Source organism: Pan paniscus, chromosome 2 (assembly GCF_029289425.2).
Source record: "Pan paniscus chromosome 2, NHGRI_mPanPan1-v2.0_pri, whole genome shotgun sequence".
NCBI classification, from domain to species: Eukaryota; Metazoa; Chordata; class Mammalia; order Primates; family Hominidae; genus Pan; species Pan paniscus.
In genome coordinates this window covers 49139421-49154364 of record NC_085926.1, presented here as the reverse complement: position 1 = coordinate 49154364, position 14944 = coordinate 49139421, and the positions used below count along the sequence as shown (strand labels likewise).

Genomic DNA, 14944 nt, shown 5'->3' with positions numbered 1-14944 from the left:
GCAGTGGAAACAAGGGAGTTCACACCAGGGTCCACACACTAGGTTTTAGCAGCACTTTTACTTCCACATCCAAACTCCCTGGGTCCTCACAACAGCCCTGTGAGGTAGGTAGGGTAGGAAGGTTTCAGAGATCCCCATTTATAGATGAGGATGCTGAGGCACAGAGAGGTGAAGTGACTTGTCCAAGGTCATACAACCAGCAGTGTAGAGGGCTCAAAGCCAGCATTCCTCCGCTTGAACTCCTGCACTCCAGCCCTCTGGCAGTTCCCACATCCTCTCTATTCTCTCTGTGTCCCCCACCCTCTCAACTCTCCTGGGTCTACAGGGACCCTAAAGGCAGCCTGGCAGCTGAGATTTTTCAGTAATGGCAACTGGGGTAGGCCTGGTCAACTCCAGATAGGAACTGACCCTGAAGAGCATGAGGCCAGCTTTGCTTCTCCCCATTTCCCAGTTGGATGGAAGGCCTAGTAGGTCCCAGGGCAAGGATGGAGCTAGGCATGATTCATGAACGAATGGTGATAAAGGTAGGTGTAAGCATATGTGTGTCCTGCACTAAAAACAAAGGCTCCCCTAACCCAAGGCCCCAAGGCAGTGTTTCAAGTGCTCACCCCCATGCCTCTCTCATCCCACAGAGCCACAGTGAGTGTCCTCAGCAGCAAAAGGAGCCATAGAAATAGCTGCCTCTGGCAATGAGCTACTCCAGTGGACAGCTCCCACCAAGCCTTCAGACCCCATCACGCAGACACAGTGCCTCCACGGCTTGACTGGGGCCCTGGGCCACACCCCCAATAACAAACAGCCGGGGCCCAGCCTGCAGACTAGAGCAGGAGCAGCGGGCAGTGGGCATGGCAGGCAATGCCTCCCAGCGCCGCTGTGCAAGGCTAAAGCTCTCCACAGAGCCCAAAGGACATGGCTGGTTTCCTGCAAGAAGGAGAGAGAAGGCTGTGAGAGGCACAGGCCGTAGGGACTCCAGGCCCTTCTGCTCCCTAAGCCCAGAGAATAGCCCAGTATTTATCACCCCAGGATGAGCTATCAGGGCCTTGCTCCTCATTGCCTATGTTCATCATTTGTTCATTCATTTATGTTTCTATATGTTCTCTTGACTGTGCATACAGTGGTCATTTGTCCTGCTGCTGTCTCGTAGACCCTTGCTGGTGCTTGACAGAGCCCCCAGTCACTGAGGAACACCCTGAGTGCTGGGCCAGGCAGACCACATCCTGCCTGCTTCATAGATAGGGAAAAGAGCTCACAAAGCCCTGACCCCTGGAGTGCCTGGAGATGGGCAGAAGGTGACACACATGCTGGGGGCTAGTCTTTCCTGTCTTGGGACTCCCTCCTCTCCCCAGCCCCATAGAGACTTACCAAGGCCCCCAATGGCCACAATGTGGCCCCCAAGGGACCCAACCACAAAGTCTGCCCTCTTATCCCTCATGCGCAGGCTGCGGGGCAGTTTGGTCCAGGACCCTGCAGGAGAGGGGAGGTCAGATCTAGTCATGTACGCACTATGCCCCTCCATCCCACAGAGAGCGGGAGGACAGCCCAGAACAGCCACTGCTCACCATGCTCCAGGTCAAACATCTCCACAGTGTTGACAAAATGTGGGCGAGAGTAGAAGTTGTGGGGCCCAGGCTGCTGCAGGCCACCCAGGCTAAAGACGCTGCCTTCAGCCATGGCGCAGCCAGCAAAGGCCCGACGGCTGGGTAGGCTTGGATGCCGGGTCCATGTACGGGCCTCCAGATCAAAGGCTTCAAAAGCAGTCACCGGGAGCTTGCCCTGGCGGCCCCCTGTCAATGGAATTGGGGTACCTGGGAAGGAGCCCAGGAGGCTTGGTGGGCTCCTTGCTCACTAGGTTGCTAATCTGCCTGCCTCAGCCTCCCACATCCTGCTGTGTGCACACTTGCACGTGAATCATCCACCCTACAGTCCCTCAGGTACTGGGGTTTGGTTTTCCAACCACAGCAAGACCACCAGGGGTCAGAGCCTCAGAGCAGGCATGGATCACCCCAACAAAGCTTCTCTTGTTTTGCCATCCTGAACTGAGCCTGATCCCTATCCCAGCCAACCTATGAGGATGAGGATTTCTAGACTCTGAGCCCCCTTCCCACATTCCCCAGGCCCTTACCCAGGACATAGATCTTGTTCCCGTGCAGGAAGGTGGAGGCCCCATAGCAGGGTGTGGGCATGGAGGGTAGCGAAAGCCAGCAGTCCCGACGGGGCTCATACACACGTACCTGGGCCTGGGGGGCCGTGTCAGGGCCCATTCCCCCCAGAGCATACACCATACCATCTGCATTGAAAAGAGTAGTTCAGATTGTACCTCAGCCTGCCAGGGACAGCTGCCCTGGTAAGTCCTGAGGGTGGCTGGAGACCCATGTGTTTATAGCATCCCTCCCCAGCAACAGACACTCTACTACCTGCCTGCAGTGGGGGCTGGGAGAGCTGGGATTCCTACTCTGGCCAGGGCCCCTCTGAGTAAAGAGCAGGAGGCAGCCAATCTAATTATAATCCGACTCTGTCTCCCTGGAGACGCTATGGCAACAGAGTCTGGCATCCAAGCAGGGCTGGCCTGGGCTGGTGGTCAGACCTGGAGGCCACAAGGTGGGGACTCCCCTCGGGGAGGAAGATGGGGGGATGGCTTAAGCCAGGGGTAAGAAACATGGGGATCTGCTTAGCACAGAGCTCAGTCTGGGGAGGGGGACTGGGGACCAGCTGGAGTTGGAGATGGGGCTGGGAGAGGAATGGCTTGGGTCTGCTGGGTAAAGATACTGTCCACAAGCCTTCTGCCCCAGGATCCCTGCCAGCACCTCTGTGTGACACTCTTTCATTATAGTAGGTTCTTGCCCTCTGTTAAACCCTCAGAGTCAGCTACGACATGTCTGGGGGCCTTAGGGTAATGGGCCAGTCAGCTGGGGGCTTCCATGGCAACCATCCCAGGTCAGCTTGGCCTTTGTCCATATCAGGCTCCCTGGCGTGTGGGAAGGGTTGGGGGTGGGGCAGGAAGTCTAAGCACACACAGGCTCTGAGCCAAGGCCCTACTCCTCTCCCACACCCCAGACTATTTATAACCCTGGGAGTCATTAGGCCATCCCACCCCCATCTCTTAGAAATGAGGAGTGGGGCAGGAACATGGCTGGGGTCTCCCATCATCCTGGGATCGGCCTGGGCTCTGCCTCCCACCTTAGCCAGAAAAGGCAGTTAATAGAAGGCTGCTGAAAGCCTAGCTCAAAGCTAGGTTGGAAAGGATACAGGGGACAAGGCCACATCCTGGGCACCCATGTAAAAATTACAGCTCTTGTTCAGTCTCTGAGGGTAAGGGACTAAGTCAGGAAATAATAAAAGGTGTTAGGGTACCTGAAGTGCCTTCCTTGGGAGGCCACTCACCTCTCTCCACAGTTGCAACCCCCATGGCTGCTTGAGGGAGGGTGGCCCGACGCTCCCAGCGGCCCTCATCCATCAGGAAGGCCTCTACAGCAGCTACCGGGCTCTGGACCTCATCCACACCACCCACCACTAGCACCTGCTTGCCCAGAACTACTGCAGCTGCACCAGCCCGGGCAGTGGGCAGGGGTGCCAGTGCCAGCCATGTGTGCGAGGCCATGTCCAGTGTCTCAGCAGTGTCCAGGGGCAGTCCAGCCCGGCCACAACCCCCCAACACCAGCAGGTGCCCATCTTGGTATGCCACTGTGCCATAGACCCGGCAAGTGGGCATGGGGGGGAACACTTGCCAAGCAAAGGCCCGGCCACCTCCTGCAGACATGGTGTTCACTGCCAATGGCAGGCCATGCTGTCTGCTCAGACTGTAGGCCTCACTGGGGAGGCATGACAGGGCCTCATCTTGATTCTGCCAGGGCCACAAGAGGTATATGACCAGTCCAGGGACCTTGCCTTCACCTGGAGGAAAGAGGGAAAACAGGGGTCAGGGCACTGACCGGCCCCTCAGGAAACAGATAAGCAGCCTGTAGCTAAGGGCAGGGCTGGCCCAAAATCACTGGTGGGAAAGGCAGGGGGAGAACCCAACCCCTCTGGCTAGCACACCACTGTGGAGGCCCTCCTGGAGTGGGAAGGAGGGCAGGCCCCAGGTACCCAGGAGCCTTTCCCCTTTCCCATGGAGGCATGAAGGATTCTCCTTCTCACCCACTACCCAAACCACTCAGCAACTGGGTCAAATCTGGGTCTAGGAGGGCAGTAGTAAGGTGACTAGAACAGGACTCTCCATCCAGGACCCTTCCTTTCCCCTCAACAAGCCTCACGCTGGTCCTGCATGAGGGGAGTCCTTACTGGCTTCCAGGGTGCCCTGGGCAGCCTGGGGGTCCCCACGCCTGCTGTCAGGGGTCAGACTCCAGAGTATCCTTACAACATCCTGGGGGCCATTCCACAGGGTTAATTTAAACCATTCCCACTAGTAAAAGACCAGAGTCAGGGTGTGTTTCAGACTAGGGGGAGGACTAAACACCAGGGTTCCACACTGTCCTCTCGAGGTCCCCCCTCAGGAGTTTGCCCATTCCAAACCCCCCAGAAGCCAGATTCCCTGGTGTCCAGAAGTGGGGTTGGGGCGGGGGGCCGTTGGAGAAATCTCATGACCACAGGACTCCAGGGTCTGAGTCCAGGGCGTTTCCAGCAGGAATGGGCAGCTGGACTTCTGGGTTCCCTCGCAGGAGATCCCCAAGTTCTCCAGCCACCCCTTTCTCTTGGTGGCTACACTCCTGGACCCCTGGCAGGAGGGCCTCTTGGCCCCAAACTTCCAGCTCAAGGATGTGGGGGGCGGGTCTGGGCTAACGCGCTTGGGGTTCTACACCCCGCGCCCCAAACTTCCCCTGAGCGCGGTTCCCGCGGGACTCACCCGCCGGTGCTCCGATGCTGCCAGGGTACGGGGTCCACCGTTCCGCCTCCGTTGACGCCGGATCTGGCTGGGGCTGAAGTCGGGCTCTGGCGGGGCTCCGGTACTGCTCCGGCGCGGGGCGGGGCTGGGCCAGGTCCGCCCCTCGCCCCCCTCCCCCTCCGACTCAGGGAAACCTCCTCTCGCCTTAACCCTGCACATGCCGCAGCTGGAGCAGGGCGTGCCGATCTACGGTCATATGCAAACGGACAGATAAACGGACACGTGGACACTGGGCCTGACAGAATTTAGCGTCCGACCTCGGGCAAGAGTAGAAATGAGGCAGCGGCGAGCGACACAACACGTGTATGGCAAGGGGCAGTTCTGAGCCCGACCCAGCCTGGGTGCGCCCGCTGTGTCGAGCAGGCCAGCCGAACCCGAGGGCTTGAGGGGCCGGCGCCTGCCCACCTCCGCGGAGCTCCCAGGAGCCCAATGACAGGCTTCCCGGCGGCGCCCCCTGGAGGCCACTGGGGACATGGCCTGGGCCTCTGTCGTGTGGGGGCAGCCTGGGGCGCCCTTACCTGGGCATAAAGCAGGAATAGGTCTTACAGTGTACACTGAGGCTAGCGGGGGTGGAGGAACAGAAGGCACCGGCCCTTCTACAAACCTGGGTGGGGAGAATTCCTGGAAGGAGTGATACTGAGCAGAGAATGTGCTGGAAGAGTCAGAGGCCAGGGGACCTCCCAGTGGGTCACTCTGGCCTCATCCTGTAGGGCCTGAGAGACCTGGGCTACTCTGGGACCCAAGGCACATTATAACTATCCATTTTTAGTATCCTGAGCTTGCCTCTAACCAACTCTGGGGTCAAGCAAGAGCAAACTAGTGTGACGGGCCCACCTACCTCAGGCCCAGACCTTGGCCCTGCCTATCTTCTGAGCATTCAGAGTATTAGCTAAGTCTTCAAGCTGAGGGCCCATTTGTACAGGTCAGTGGTACCTGTGGGAAGAGGTCCTTGCAGTTGTCTGTGTCTGCTCACTGCCTTGTCCCCCTTTCATGGACAGTGCTTATCTTAGTTTCCCCCAAAGCAGACCTGGACAAAGATATACATGCATATAGTTAGTATGGGAGGTGAGGCCAAGAAACACCAGCAGTGGCAAGGAGACAAGGAAAGCAGCCAATAAAGGAAGTGTCATCAAGCAAGCTACCACTGTGGGCCATTGGGACCAAATCCTGCTGGGGATTCTGGGAGCCAGCGTAGAACATAGGCCTTACATCATTGCTGCCCCCAAGAGCAAGGGGAGCTGAGATACTCATTCTCAAATCTCCATTAGTCATGGGTTGAGAGCTGTTTGGGGGCATTACCTATTAACTCCCTGGCCTCCCTCACATCTGGCCTTCCCAGAAGTCTATGGGTAGACCCTTCCGCATGACCGGAGAAGAGAGCCTTTGCTCTTTTCAGGGACTGTCAGTTGGATTCAGTCGGCCTGCACAGAAATGGTGGTGCCAAGGCTGGTTACAGAGTGCACAGACCCTGACTTGAAGGCCTCAATCCTCCTTGTCCCACTTCACCTTGGACTTGCTCTTCAGTGCCCTCACTTGGGGCACTGTTTCCACCCTCTTGTGATTGCCAATAGGCTTCCAAGAGGCTCACACTGCTCTGCAGCCCCCTTCACATTTGCTACTGTTCCCTTTCCAAGCTCCCTCCCCCTCCTTTCCAGCAATTAAACACTTATGAGCCACTTGCCTTTAGATACCTCCCAACACCCCAAGTCTCTCTAGTCTCCCCTTCCTCCCCTCCAGTCAAACTCTTGAAGCCATCTGTCCTCACAGGCTCCACCTCCTTGTTACTTGTCACCTCAATGTGCTGCCACTCCTCCCCAAAAATTGTTCTTGGAAAAGTCATCATGAAATACCATATAGCTAAAACTATATGTGCCTGTGGTCCTTCACTAAATCTTGCTAGCATCTTCAAAGTTTTGCCCCTTGTGACCTCAACTCCCTCCTGCTGTTTGTCCTGCCTCTGAGAATCTTTATTTTTTATTTATTATTTTTTTTTGAGACGGAGTCTCGCTCTGTCACTCAGGCTGGAGTGCAGTGGTGCCATCTCCACTCACTGCAAGCTCCGCCTCCCAGGTTCATGCCATTCTCCTGTCTAAGCCTCCCGAGTAGCTGGGACTACAGGGGCCTGCCACCATGCCCGGCTAATTTTTTTTTTTTTTTGTATTTCTAGTAGAGATGGAGTTTCACCGTGTTAGCCAGGATGGTCTCGATCTCCTGACCTCGTGATCCGCCCACCTCAGCCTCCCAAAGTGCTGGGATTACAGGCATGAGCCACCGCGCCCAGCCCACCTCTCAAAATCTTTTTTTTGAAACGGAGTTTCACTCTTGTTGCCCAGGCTAGAGTGCAGTGGCGTGATCTCAGCTTACTGCCACCTCCGCCTTCCGGTGGTTTCAAATGATTCTCCTGCCTCAGCCTCCCGAGTAGCTGGGACTACAGGCACGTGCCACCATGCCCAGCTAATTTTTTGTATTTTTAGTAGACATGGGGTTTCACCATGTTGGCCAGGATGGTCTCCATCTCTTGACTGCGGGATCCGCCCGCCTTGGCCTCCCAAAGTGCTGGAATTACAGGCATGAGTCACCGTGCCTGGCCTAGAATCTTTTGCAGGCTCTGCTTCTTCTCCATCACCAGGAATTGGCTCCTCAAGATTCAACCCTGGCTTTTCTCCCTGGCACACATATTTCCTCTTGGGGCAGTCCCTCCCAGGCCACTGCCTTCATTCACATCTAAAGCTCCATCACATCTCTCTGCTCAGATAGAGGTGGGTCCAGGATCCACTGAGAACCATATAAGGCTGGAGGGGCAGGTGGCTCACACGTGTAATACTAGCACTTTGGGAGGCTGAGGTGGGTGGATCACCTGAGGTCAGGAGTTCAAGACCAGCCTGGCCAACATGGTGAAACCCCGGCTTGACTAAAAATACAAAAAATTGGCCAGGCGCAGTGGCTCACACCTGTAATCCCAGCACTTTGGGAGGCCAAGGTGGGTGGGTCATTTGAGGTCAGGAGCTTGAGACCAGCCTGGCCAACATGGTGAAACCCCACCTCTACTAAAAATACAAAAATTAGCCAGGTGTGATGGCAGGTGCCTGTAGTCCCAGCTACTCTGGAGGCTGAGGTAGGAGAATTGCTTGAACCTGGGAGGCAGAGGTTGCAATGAGCTGAGATCACACCACAGCACTCCAGCCTGGGCAACAAAGGAGACTGTCTCAAAAAAAAAAAAAAAAAAAAAAAAAAAGAAGAAGAAGGAAAAAAAGAACCATATAAGATGCCAAATGGAAAGCAAAGATTGGGTCCTGGGATCACCCTGTGTTCTCTCCCATCTCATCCTGTCTGGTCCCAGTTGTGCCTGTAGGCTCAGCAGCCACTAGAGTCCAGGTCAAGTCAGACTACACTCTGATGAGTGCTCCCAAAGAGTTCCATCTAGGGCATACTGGGCACCAGGAGGCAAAAAGTTCGGCCCTACCACCCCCAAAGGGAGCTAGGTACCCCCATGATCCTTATCCCTAATCTCTATCATTTCCCCAGTTCTCATGTCTGGAAGGGACACAGCACAGCCGGAGGATGGACCTACCCTTCCTGGTTTTCCATTTGCCCTAACTTCTGAGCTGAACATCACCAGAGAGGGGTCTGGATATAATTGTACTGGTGCTATCCCTGGAGGATGGGCTCTGGCTCTCCATGGAAGGGGTTTCTGTTTGCACAGCCATGGCCCACCTGCACACAGGAGGCCAACACTGCCGGCTTTGGAGAAGCTGCAGAAGGTAACTGGTTGAATCGGTCCTGAATAAGTGAACAGTCAATCTTCAACCATGGACGGCCAGAGACTGGACTCACCCACAGCTGGGGACTGGGGGCACCAAGGTGGGGCTTCCTGACTGCACCCCATGAGATCCTGGCCCTTGGGACCCTACTCTTGCTTTCTCTCCACCAGGAAAAAAAGGCTAGAAGCACTGACCCCAGAGGAACAGGAGATTTTGCAGTTCCTGCTAGATACCTTGGCTACACTTAAAAGCAGCGAGGACCTCCCCATTAATGCTGAGGCCCTGGGAAGCTAAGAGGCACCAGATGAGGCCTATGGCAATGCTGGGTGGACTAGGCACTTGTCTTTAGGAGTGCCTGGACCCCTCTGTATAAGCAGGGAAAATACAGAGCAACCAGAGGATCCTGGTTGGAAAAAGGGCAGGAAAAAGGGCTAGTACCCAGTCCCTAAATGAAGCATCCCGCCACCCTCCTGTGATTGCCAATAGGCTTCCACCTGACCCCAACTACCAAATAAGGCACCACTGCAAGGGTCAGGGTCCAAGAGTTGTGGCAATATTTCTGCCTCCTGGCTCAGGCTCTGACCCTAGTGCAAATGCCCCCACTACCTCATCCATGAAACCAGGGCTCCCAGGATGGTTCCCAACCTGGGCTTGCAAACCTCTGACTAATGGGACCTTTGGTCAGAGCTGTGGAGACCACTCTGACCTCTCACTGAAGTCACAGACCCCTAGGGTTGATTTTGACCTGTGTCCTATAACTACCACCCCGTACTAGCCCAAGAGCATGGATAAAAAGATTGAGGTCCCAGACTCCTAGGCAAAAGGAAAGGGGTTCTGGGCAGTGTTAAGACTGGAAGCAGGACTTCCTTCCATTGAGGGGCTGAGGCTGGGCCAGTGACTATACCTGCCCCCACCTGCCTGAGCAAGTATACTCAGGCCCACAGTGGTATACTGGAGCCCCCAGACTCCATGTGCGCTTGGGCTTGCGTGCACCACTTGTGATCACGTGCACACCAGCCTTTCATGCCATGTGCCACAGGCCCTATTCTCAGGAAGAGAGGAAGGCCTGCTGTCCTCGGAGAAGATACCCTTACTGCAAAACAAAGGAGATCACCTGAGACTCCCTGTCAGGAGGCACTCCTCTTTCACCCTCTGGTCAGGTGTCTGGGACTGAAATGGGCATTGTCAGTGGCTAAAGATAGATCAGAGGGTGGAAGATGGCCTGAACCTTGTCAGGAGCCCCTCCCAGATGTCAATGCACCACTAGCTCCCCTCAGAAAAGGTGTCAGATGACCCCTAATCCAGTCTTGGCCGGGCTCTAGTGAGTCCTTGCCTGGGGCTGCGTCAGAGGGCACCTTTGTTCTTCAGACTTCTGCACAGGGCCGAACGGGTTTGGAGCGGTCACCGCGGCCACCACCTCCAGGCAGTCCTCCTTGGTACCCAATCTGCTCCGCCCCCAGACTTTGTGGGGAAATGGGGTCTCAGGGGTCAAGGGTCGGTAGGGCGGGCTGGGTCCCGGAAGCGGAAACGCAGTGCACTTCCGGCGCGCAGCGGGCGGCCATGTTGGAGCAGCGGAGGCGGCGCAGAGGCGCGTCTTGGGTCCCCGCGGCGGCGCCGGTAGGTTGGAGCCGCGGGCCTAGCCGCGCCGCGGAGGGGCGGCCCGCGAGGCGGCAGGGCGGACGGGCAAGCGGCCAACTCTTCCCGGACCCGCGTCCTCCGCCGGCCTGGCCGAGACCCCCACCCCACCCCCACCCCGCGCCCAGCGACCCCACCCTGGGGCTGTGCGGTCCCGGTAGGGCTAGCACCGTTCACCCTGTACATTTCGCTGCCTCAGTGACCCCCGCCTCACGGCTTGGGCCCTAAGGACGTGCATTCCCAGCCTGAGGGCCCCGATCTGCCCCCTCCCCCGGTCTGCCTGTATGGCGCCTCTCTCAGGCCCTATCTTCCGTCAACTTCTCCTGCCTCCCCCGGGGGCACGTGTGAAGGGAAGTCGGAGGCCGGGCAGGATCCTCTGTTTCCGAGGCTTCTCGAAAGCCCAGAAAACCCCTCCCAAGAGCCCAGCCTAACCTGGGTGGAAGAGCCCCCAGGTCACCCCAAATATTTGCGCTGGGGCGCGTGTGAGGGTGGGAAATAGATCCCTCTCTCTTCTACAGTTCACAGCTCTGGGAACTACATCCCCTCAAAAAACAGTAATAAAGAACTAAAGTCATGTGCAAGGATTGTGCTTGGAGAACTGTCTCTGGGGAGGGGAAGTGCCCAAGACACCTGAGGATCCAAGAATGTTTCCAAACAAAGAGCCCTAGGGCATTTCCTCCAGGGTATTCTGAAGACTTCATCTGCTGCATTAGAGCGGTGGGAAGAAACTACACAGACGGGCCTCATGGCCCGAGGGACCTGCCTGATCCTGGCTGATCTTTTAATGCTCTGGTGCAGCTGGGGAGCTGCCTCTTGCTTCTGGGAGCCCTCAGTGTTGGGTTGGGTATTAGATGTTAGTTATGATTGATGTCCACAGCTTCTTTAAAGAAGTCTGGGACTAGTTAGGTGTTCTCAGTCACCTCCATCTGGGCTGTACTGAGGTCTGTGGCCCTCCAAGTCTTAGGTAGGACAGTTCATACCGCTAATGTCCCCTTGACTCACCATCCTACTTGCAGCCTTTGGCTCCCATTGTCCTTAAACTTTGGGATCTTGGTCTGGCTTCCTGGTCCCTGGTCTGCCTGGTTGCCTAGAGAGATGTCATTGGCACCTGCTACTCATCAGCTTTTTAGTTTCTGTTGAAGAAAAGTCCGACTCTTGATTAGGTCTCCATGCCTCTGGAGCTAGAAAATGGGTTGCTGAGTACCCTGTCTAGAGACTGAAAACAGAACTTCTGGTGGGCAGGGAGATTCCCCCACCCCACTCCAGCTCCACACATGAACAGCAGCAGCTGGAGAAACAGATGGGCATGGACAGTGGGTGTAAGTCTGGGCCCTTTGGCTAACATTCAGGGTTCTTTGTTGCTCTATCCTCGCCTGTTTTTTCACCTAGATCCCAGATCCCACACCAAGTATGCCTTAACCCTTTCTCACTTTGGAGCCATTGCATTAGCTATTCCCCTTTTTGTTCCATTTCCATCTAATCCTTTTTCATTCATCACTCATATCCTAGCTAGGTGTTGTCTCTCCCAGGAATCCTTTCCTGACCCATTGGCAAACTGAGCTGAGTGCCAGCATTCACTCCCAAGAATCTTAACGGTGTCTTTTTCTGGCCTTCTAACCTAGGTTCCTTGAGGACAGGGATATTGCCTGTATTCCCAGAGCTGAGTAATTCTAGGTTTCTGGCTTCAGAAAATACAGAGTTGAATTAAAATGAACCAGGCTCAAATCTTTTCAGGGACCCGGCAGTAGGTTGGATGGCTCTGAGGTATTTCTGAGCATGTATCTTGAAGAAACTCCCTGACCCTTACCCTCTCCTCCCACCCCAGCATGGTAGAGGGTCAGGAGGCCAGGGTTTTAGACCAGGAAGTGTCTCACTCTGGCCAGATTCCTCAGTGTCATGGAGATTGGGGCACTGATTGACCTGTCTATGTGTTCTGGCCCCTTGTCTTAGTGCCATTCTTATTGACTCTTTTCCTCTTGTCTTGGAGGTGCCAAGCGCTGGTTTGCGGATACCCAGGCAGATCTGCAGTGCCTAATGCCATGAGTGTGGTGGTTCAGCATGTGGAGGAAAAAGCTGTGCACTCCTGGTCGCGCATCTCCACGGCAGGGAAGAAGGCCCTGGAAGAGGCGCTGCTTGTTTTTAACCCAATGAGCCAGGATCTCAGTGCCACAGAGGCCCAGCTTGTGGCCTTCCTGCAGGGCCTGCGAGATGATGGCTTCCAACCTACCATCCTGCGCAGTGGTGATGTCTATGGCTATAGTTCATGCACAGCTAATCCCCCAAGCCAGACGAAACTACAAGCTCGTGCCCCTAACCCAACTGCCACATCACCTCCAGCCAGTGCTCCCCGAACTGCCATGCGGTTGCCTGCAGGTCGGGCCACACTGCTTCCCATGCCGCTATCTGGCAGACTGGCCAAAGCATCCACACCAGCCCTTGCCAAGCATGCTACCACCAACCTGCTGCTGAGCTCTCTGAAGCAATCAAGTGCCAGCCATGCCCGGGGTGCAGCAGTGGGCTTCCCCACCCACCTTTATCCAGGTGTCTACCCTGCCATGCGGCTCTCTGTTGTCCTTGAGGCCCTGGTTCCACTTAAGACTCCCATGCCCTGCTTGGGTGCCAAGCACAAGGCACAGTCACTGCAGCTCTCACTTGCAGACTCTCCTCTGAAACTGCGGAAAAGTTCAGGGAAGGGTCCGGGGAACCCTCGGCCCAAAGCTCCCAGAAAAACCACAAGCAAGGGCCCCAAGTGTCTGACTCGCAAAGGCCCTGGGGCTGGACCCCGACGAGGCTCTGGGCACCAGAGCAAAACCAACAGAGCCACTGGGTCCCCCAGTGTCCGGCAAATGAAAGGGGGCTCTGCCCTGGGCACCAAAACAGCCCAGGCCAAGGTAGCTCGAACACTGGCCAAAGCTGCTCGTGCCCAAGCCAAGGTGGCTCGAACACAGGCCAAGGCTGCTAAGGCCCGGGCCAAGGCCAAGGCAGCACAGGTCAAGGCTAAGGCCAAAGCTAAGGCAGCACAGGTCAAGGCCAAGGCCAAAGTCATGGCAGCACAGGCCAAGGCCAAGGCTAAAGCCAAGGCAGTACGGGCCAAGGCCAAGGTGGCTCGGACCCAGCCCAGGGGCAGAGGCAGGCCAAAGGGGTCTGCTAAGGCCAGAACTACAAGGAAGGGCCAGAAAAACCGCCCTGAGACTGTTGGGCAGAAGAGGAAAAGGGCTGAGGAGGCAAAAGATCTTCCTCCCAAGAAGAGAACACGGCTTGGGCCCCGATCTCCTAAGGCATGGCTAGGGCCTGGAACAGCAAAGCTGCTGAAGTTCCGTGCCATAAAGGTAGATAGGCGGTCCTCGGATGATGAGATGCGGCAGCGGGCTCAGCGGATCCTCCGCGTGAACCTGTCACCTGTAATACGGCTCCAGCCATTGCTGCCATATTCAGCAGTCTGATTCCTTCACATGGCAATGTTTGGGGAAACTAAGCCCAGCTGTCTGTGTGGCTAGTGGCACAGTGTGCTATGTCCGTGGACTCCACAATCTTGAGGACTCCGGGTGCCTCTCTAGGGCCCTGGTGACCACCAGCCTCCTTTCAGAAACCAGAGGGGGTGGGGTACGGTGGGGTGGGTGGGCGGGAGGGGTGTTTTCATGGCGCGATGTACTGTGACTTGTTATTCAAGTTGTATGTCTACTGTTCCATCTATCACGTTTTATACCTTTCCACCTTCCAGTCTCCCTGCCCACCCTCCATGGTCTTCTGTGTGTGTGTGGCTGCTGGCAGGCCAGCTTGAAGATATAGGGAAAGTGGTCCCAGAAATAGGCCTGCCTATTTCTGGGGGTTGTGGGAGGAGGCAGCTCCTGGGCCCCTTTGGAGAGATGAGGGGAAATTGGCTTCTGTGGTTGTCTGAGAGGCATCCCCTGAATGCAGAAGCAGAGCCACTGTGAAGTAAGACACTTCCCTTTGAGGCTACTCTGGTTTGTGATCCAGACAGGCCCCATTCAGGACAGTAGGCCCCATACAGGACAGTAGGTTCCATGGGGAACCTTGCAGCTAGTGGGTTTTTAGGTCCTGGAATGGAGCCTTTGTGGTACTTCCCTAGGGACCAAACAGACAGCCTGGTTAAAATCTTGGGGCTTAGCCTGGGCTTTTCTGGTGTGGGTCCAGGCCCAAAGGGGTTGAGGTGCTTCTCCCCACTCTGCTCTCGTGGCAGAGTAACTATCCTCAACTTCGATTGGTGGCAAGGTACTGGTGGTTGAGTCAGGACCACAGAGCTTGCCCTCAGTGACCAAATAATTTTCTCCTTGGTTGGGTGAGGTTTTCCATGACTGCCTCATCAGCAGTGCTTTCTGTATGAATCTTAAGTGCTCTCTCTACTCCCAGGTCCAGCCTCATCATGCCCTCCAACATGGTCCATATGTTAAAATACATTGTCACCCTTCCTGCTTTAGAGAGGGGGCTGGGCCCTGGGACCTGAAGGAGGTAACTGTCCTGCCCATCTGTAGTCCATCACTGGCTGCCCAGGCTGAATGGCAGTGCCTGGGGTTGGCAGGGAGGGGCACACATTCCCCGTCCCTGGGGTAGGGGCATCATTTCAGTGAGAATCAGATGTTTTCTGTTTCTGGGTTTGTCTGGGCCCCACAAGCTGCCAGCTGCCCTGGGTGGTGGACCTGTGGAGAAG

At 56.0% G+C, this 14944-nt stretch overlaps 2 protein-coding genes across 3 annotated transcripts; one reads left to right on the top strand and one right to left on the bottom strand.

Annotated features, from left to right (window-relative positions):
- Positions 1-39: 39 nt before the first annotated feature.
- On the bottom strand, positions 40-5695 carry KLHDC8B (kelch domain containing 8B). 2 transcript variants are annotated; one of them, XM_055109940.2, is made up of 6 exons: positions 4841-5695; positions 3352-3891; positions 2123-2287; positions 1560-1784; positions 1363-1464; positions 40-921 (listed from the first exon to the last, which is right to left on the bottom strand). In XM_055109940.2, exons 2-6 carry the CDS (start codon positions 3755-3757, stop codon positions 725-727), a joined length of 1095 nt encoding a protein of 364 aa, XP_054965915.1. In that variant the 5' UTR covers positions 3758-3891; positions 4841-5695; the 3' UTR covers positions 40-724. The 2 variants fall into 2 exon arrangements, with proteins under 2 accessions (XP_054965915.1, XP_003818423.1); XM_003818375.6 differs by having other exon boundaries at positions 3382-3891; positions 4841-5679.
- Positions 5696-10133: 4438 nt separating this feature from the next.
- Positions 10134-13988, top strand: CCDC71 (coiled-coil domain containing 71). Its single transcript, XM_003818376.5, has 2 exons — positions 10134-10257; positions 12263-13988. The coding sequence occupies exon 2, from the start codon at positions 12315-12317 to the stop codon at positions 13716-13718; it is 1404 nt and encodes a 467-aa protein (XP_003818424.3). The 5' UTR covers positions 10134-10257; positions 12263-12314; the 3' UTR covers positions 13719-13988.
- Positions 13989-14944: the final 956 nt, after the last annotated feature.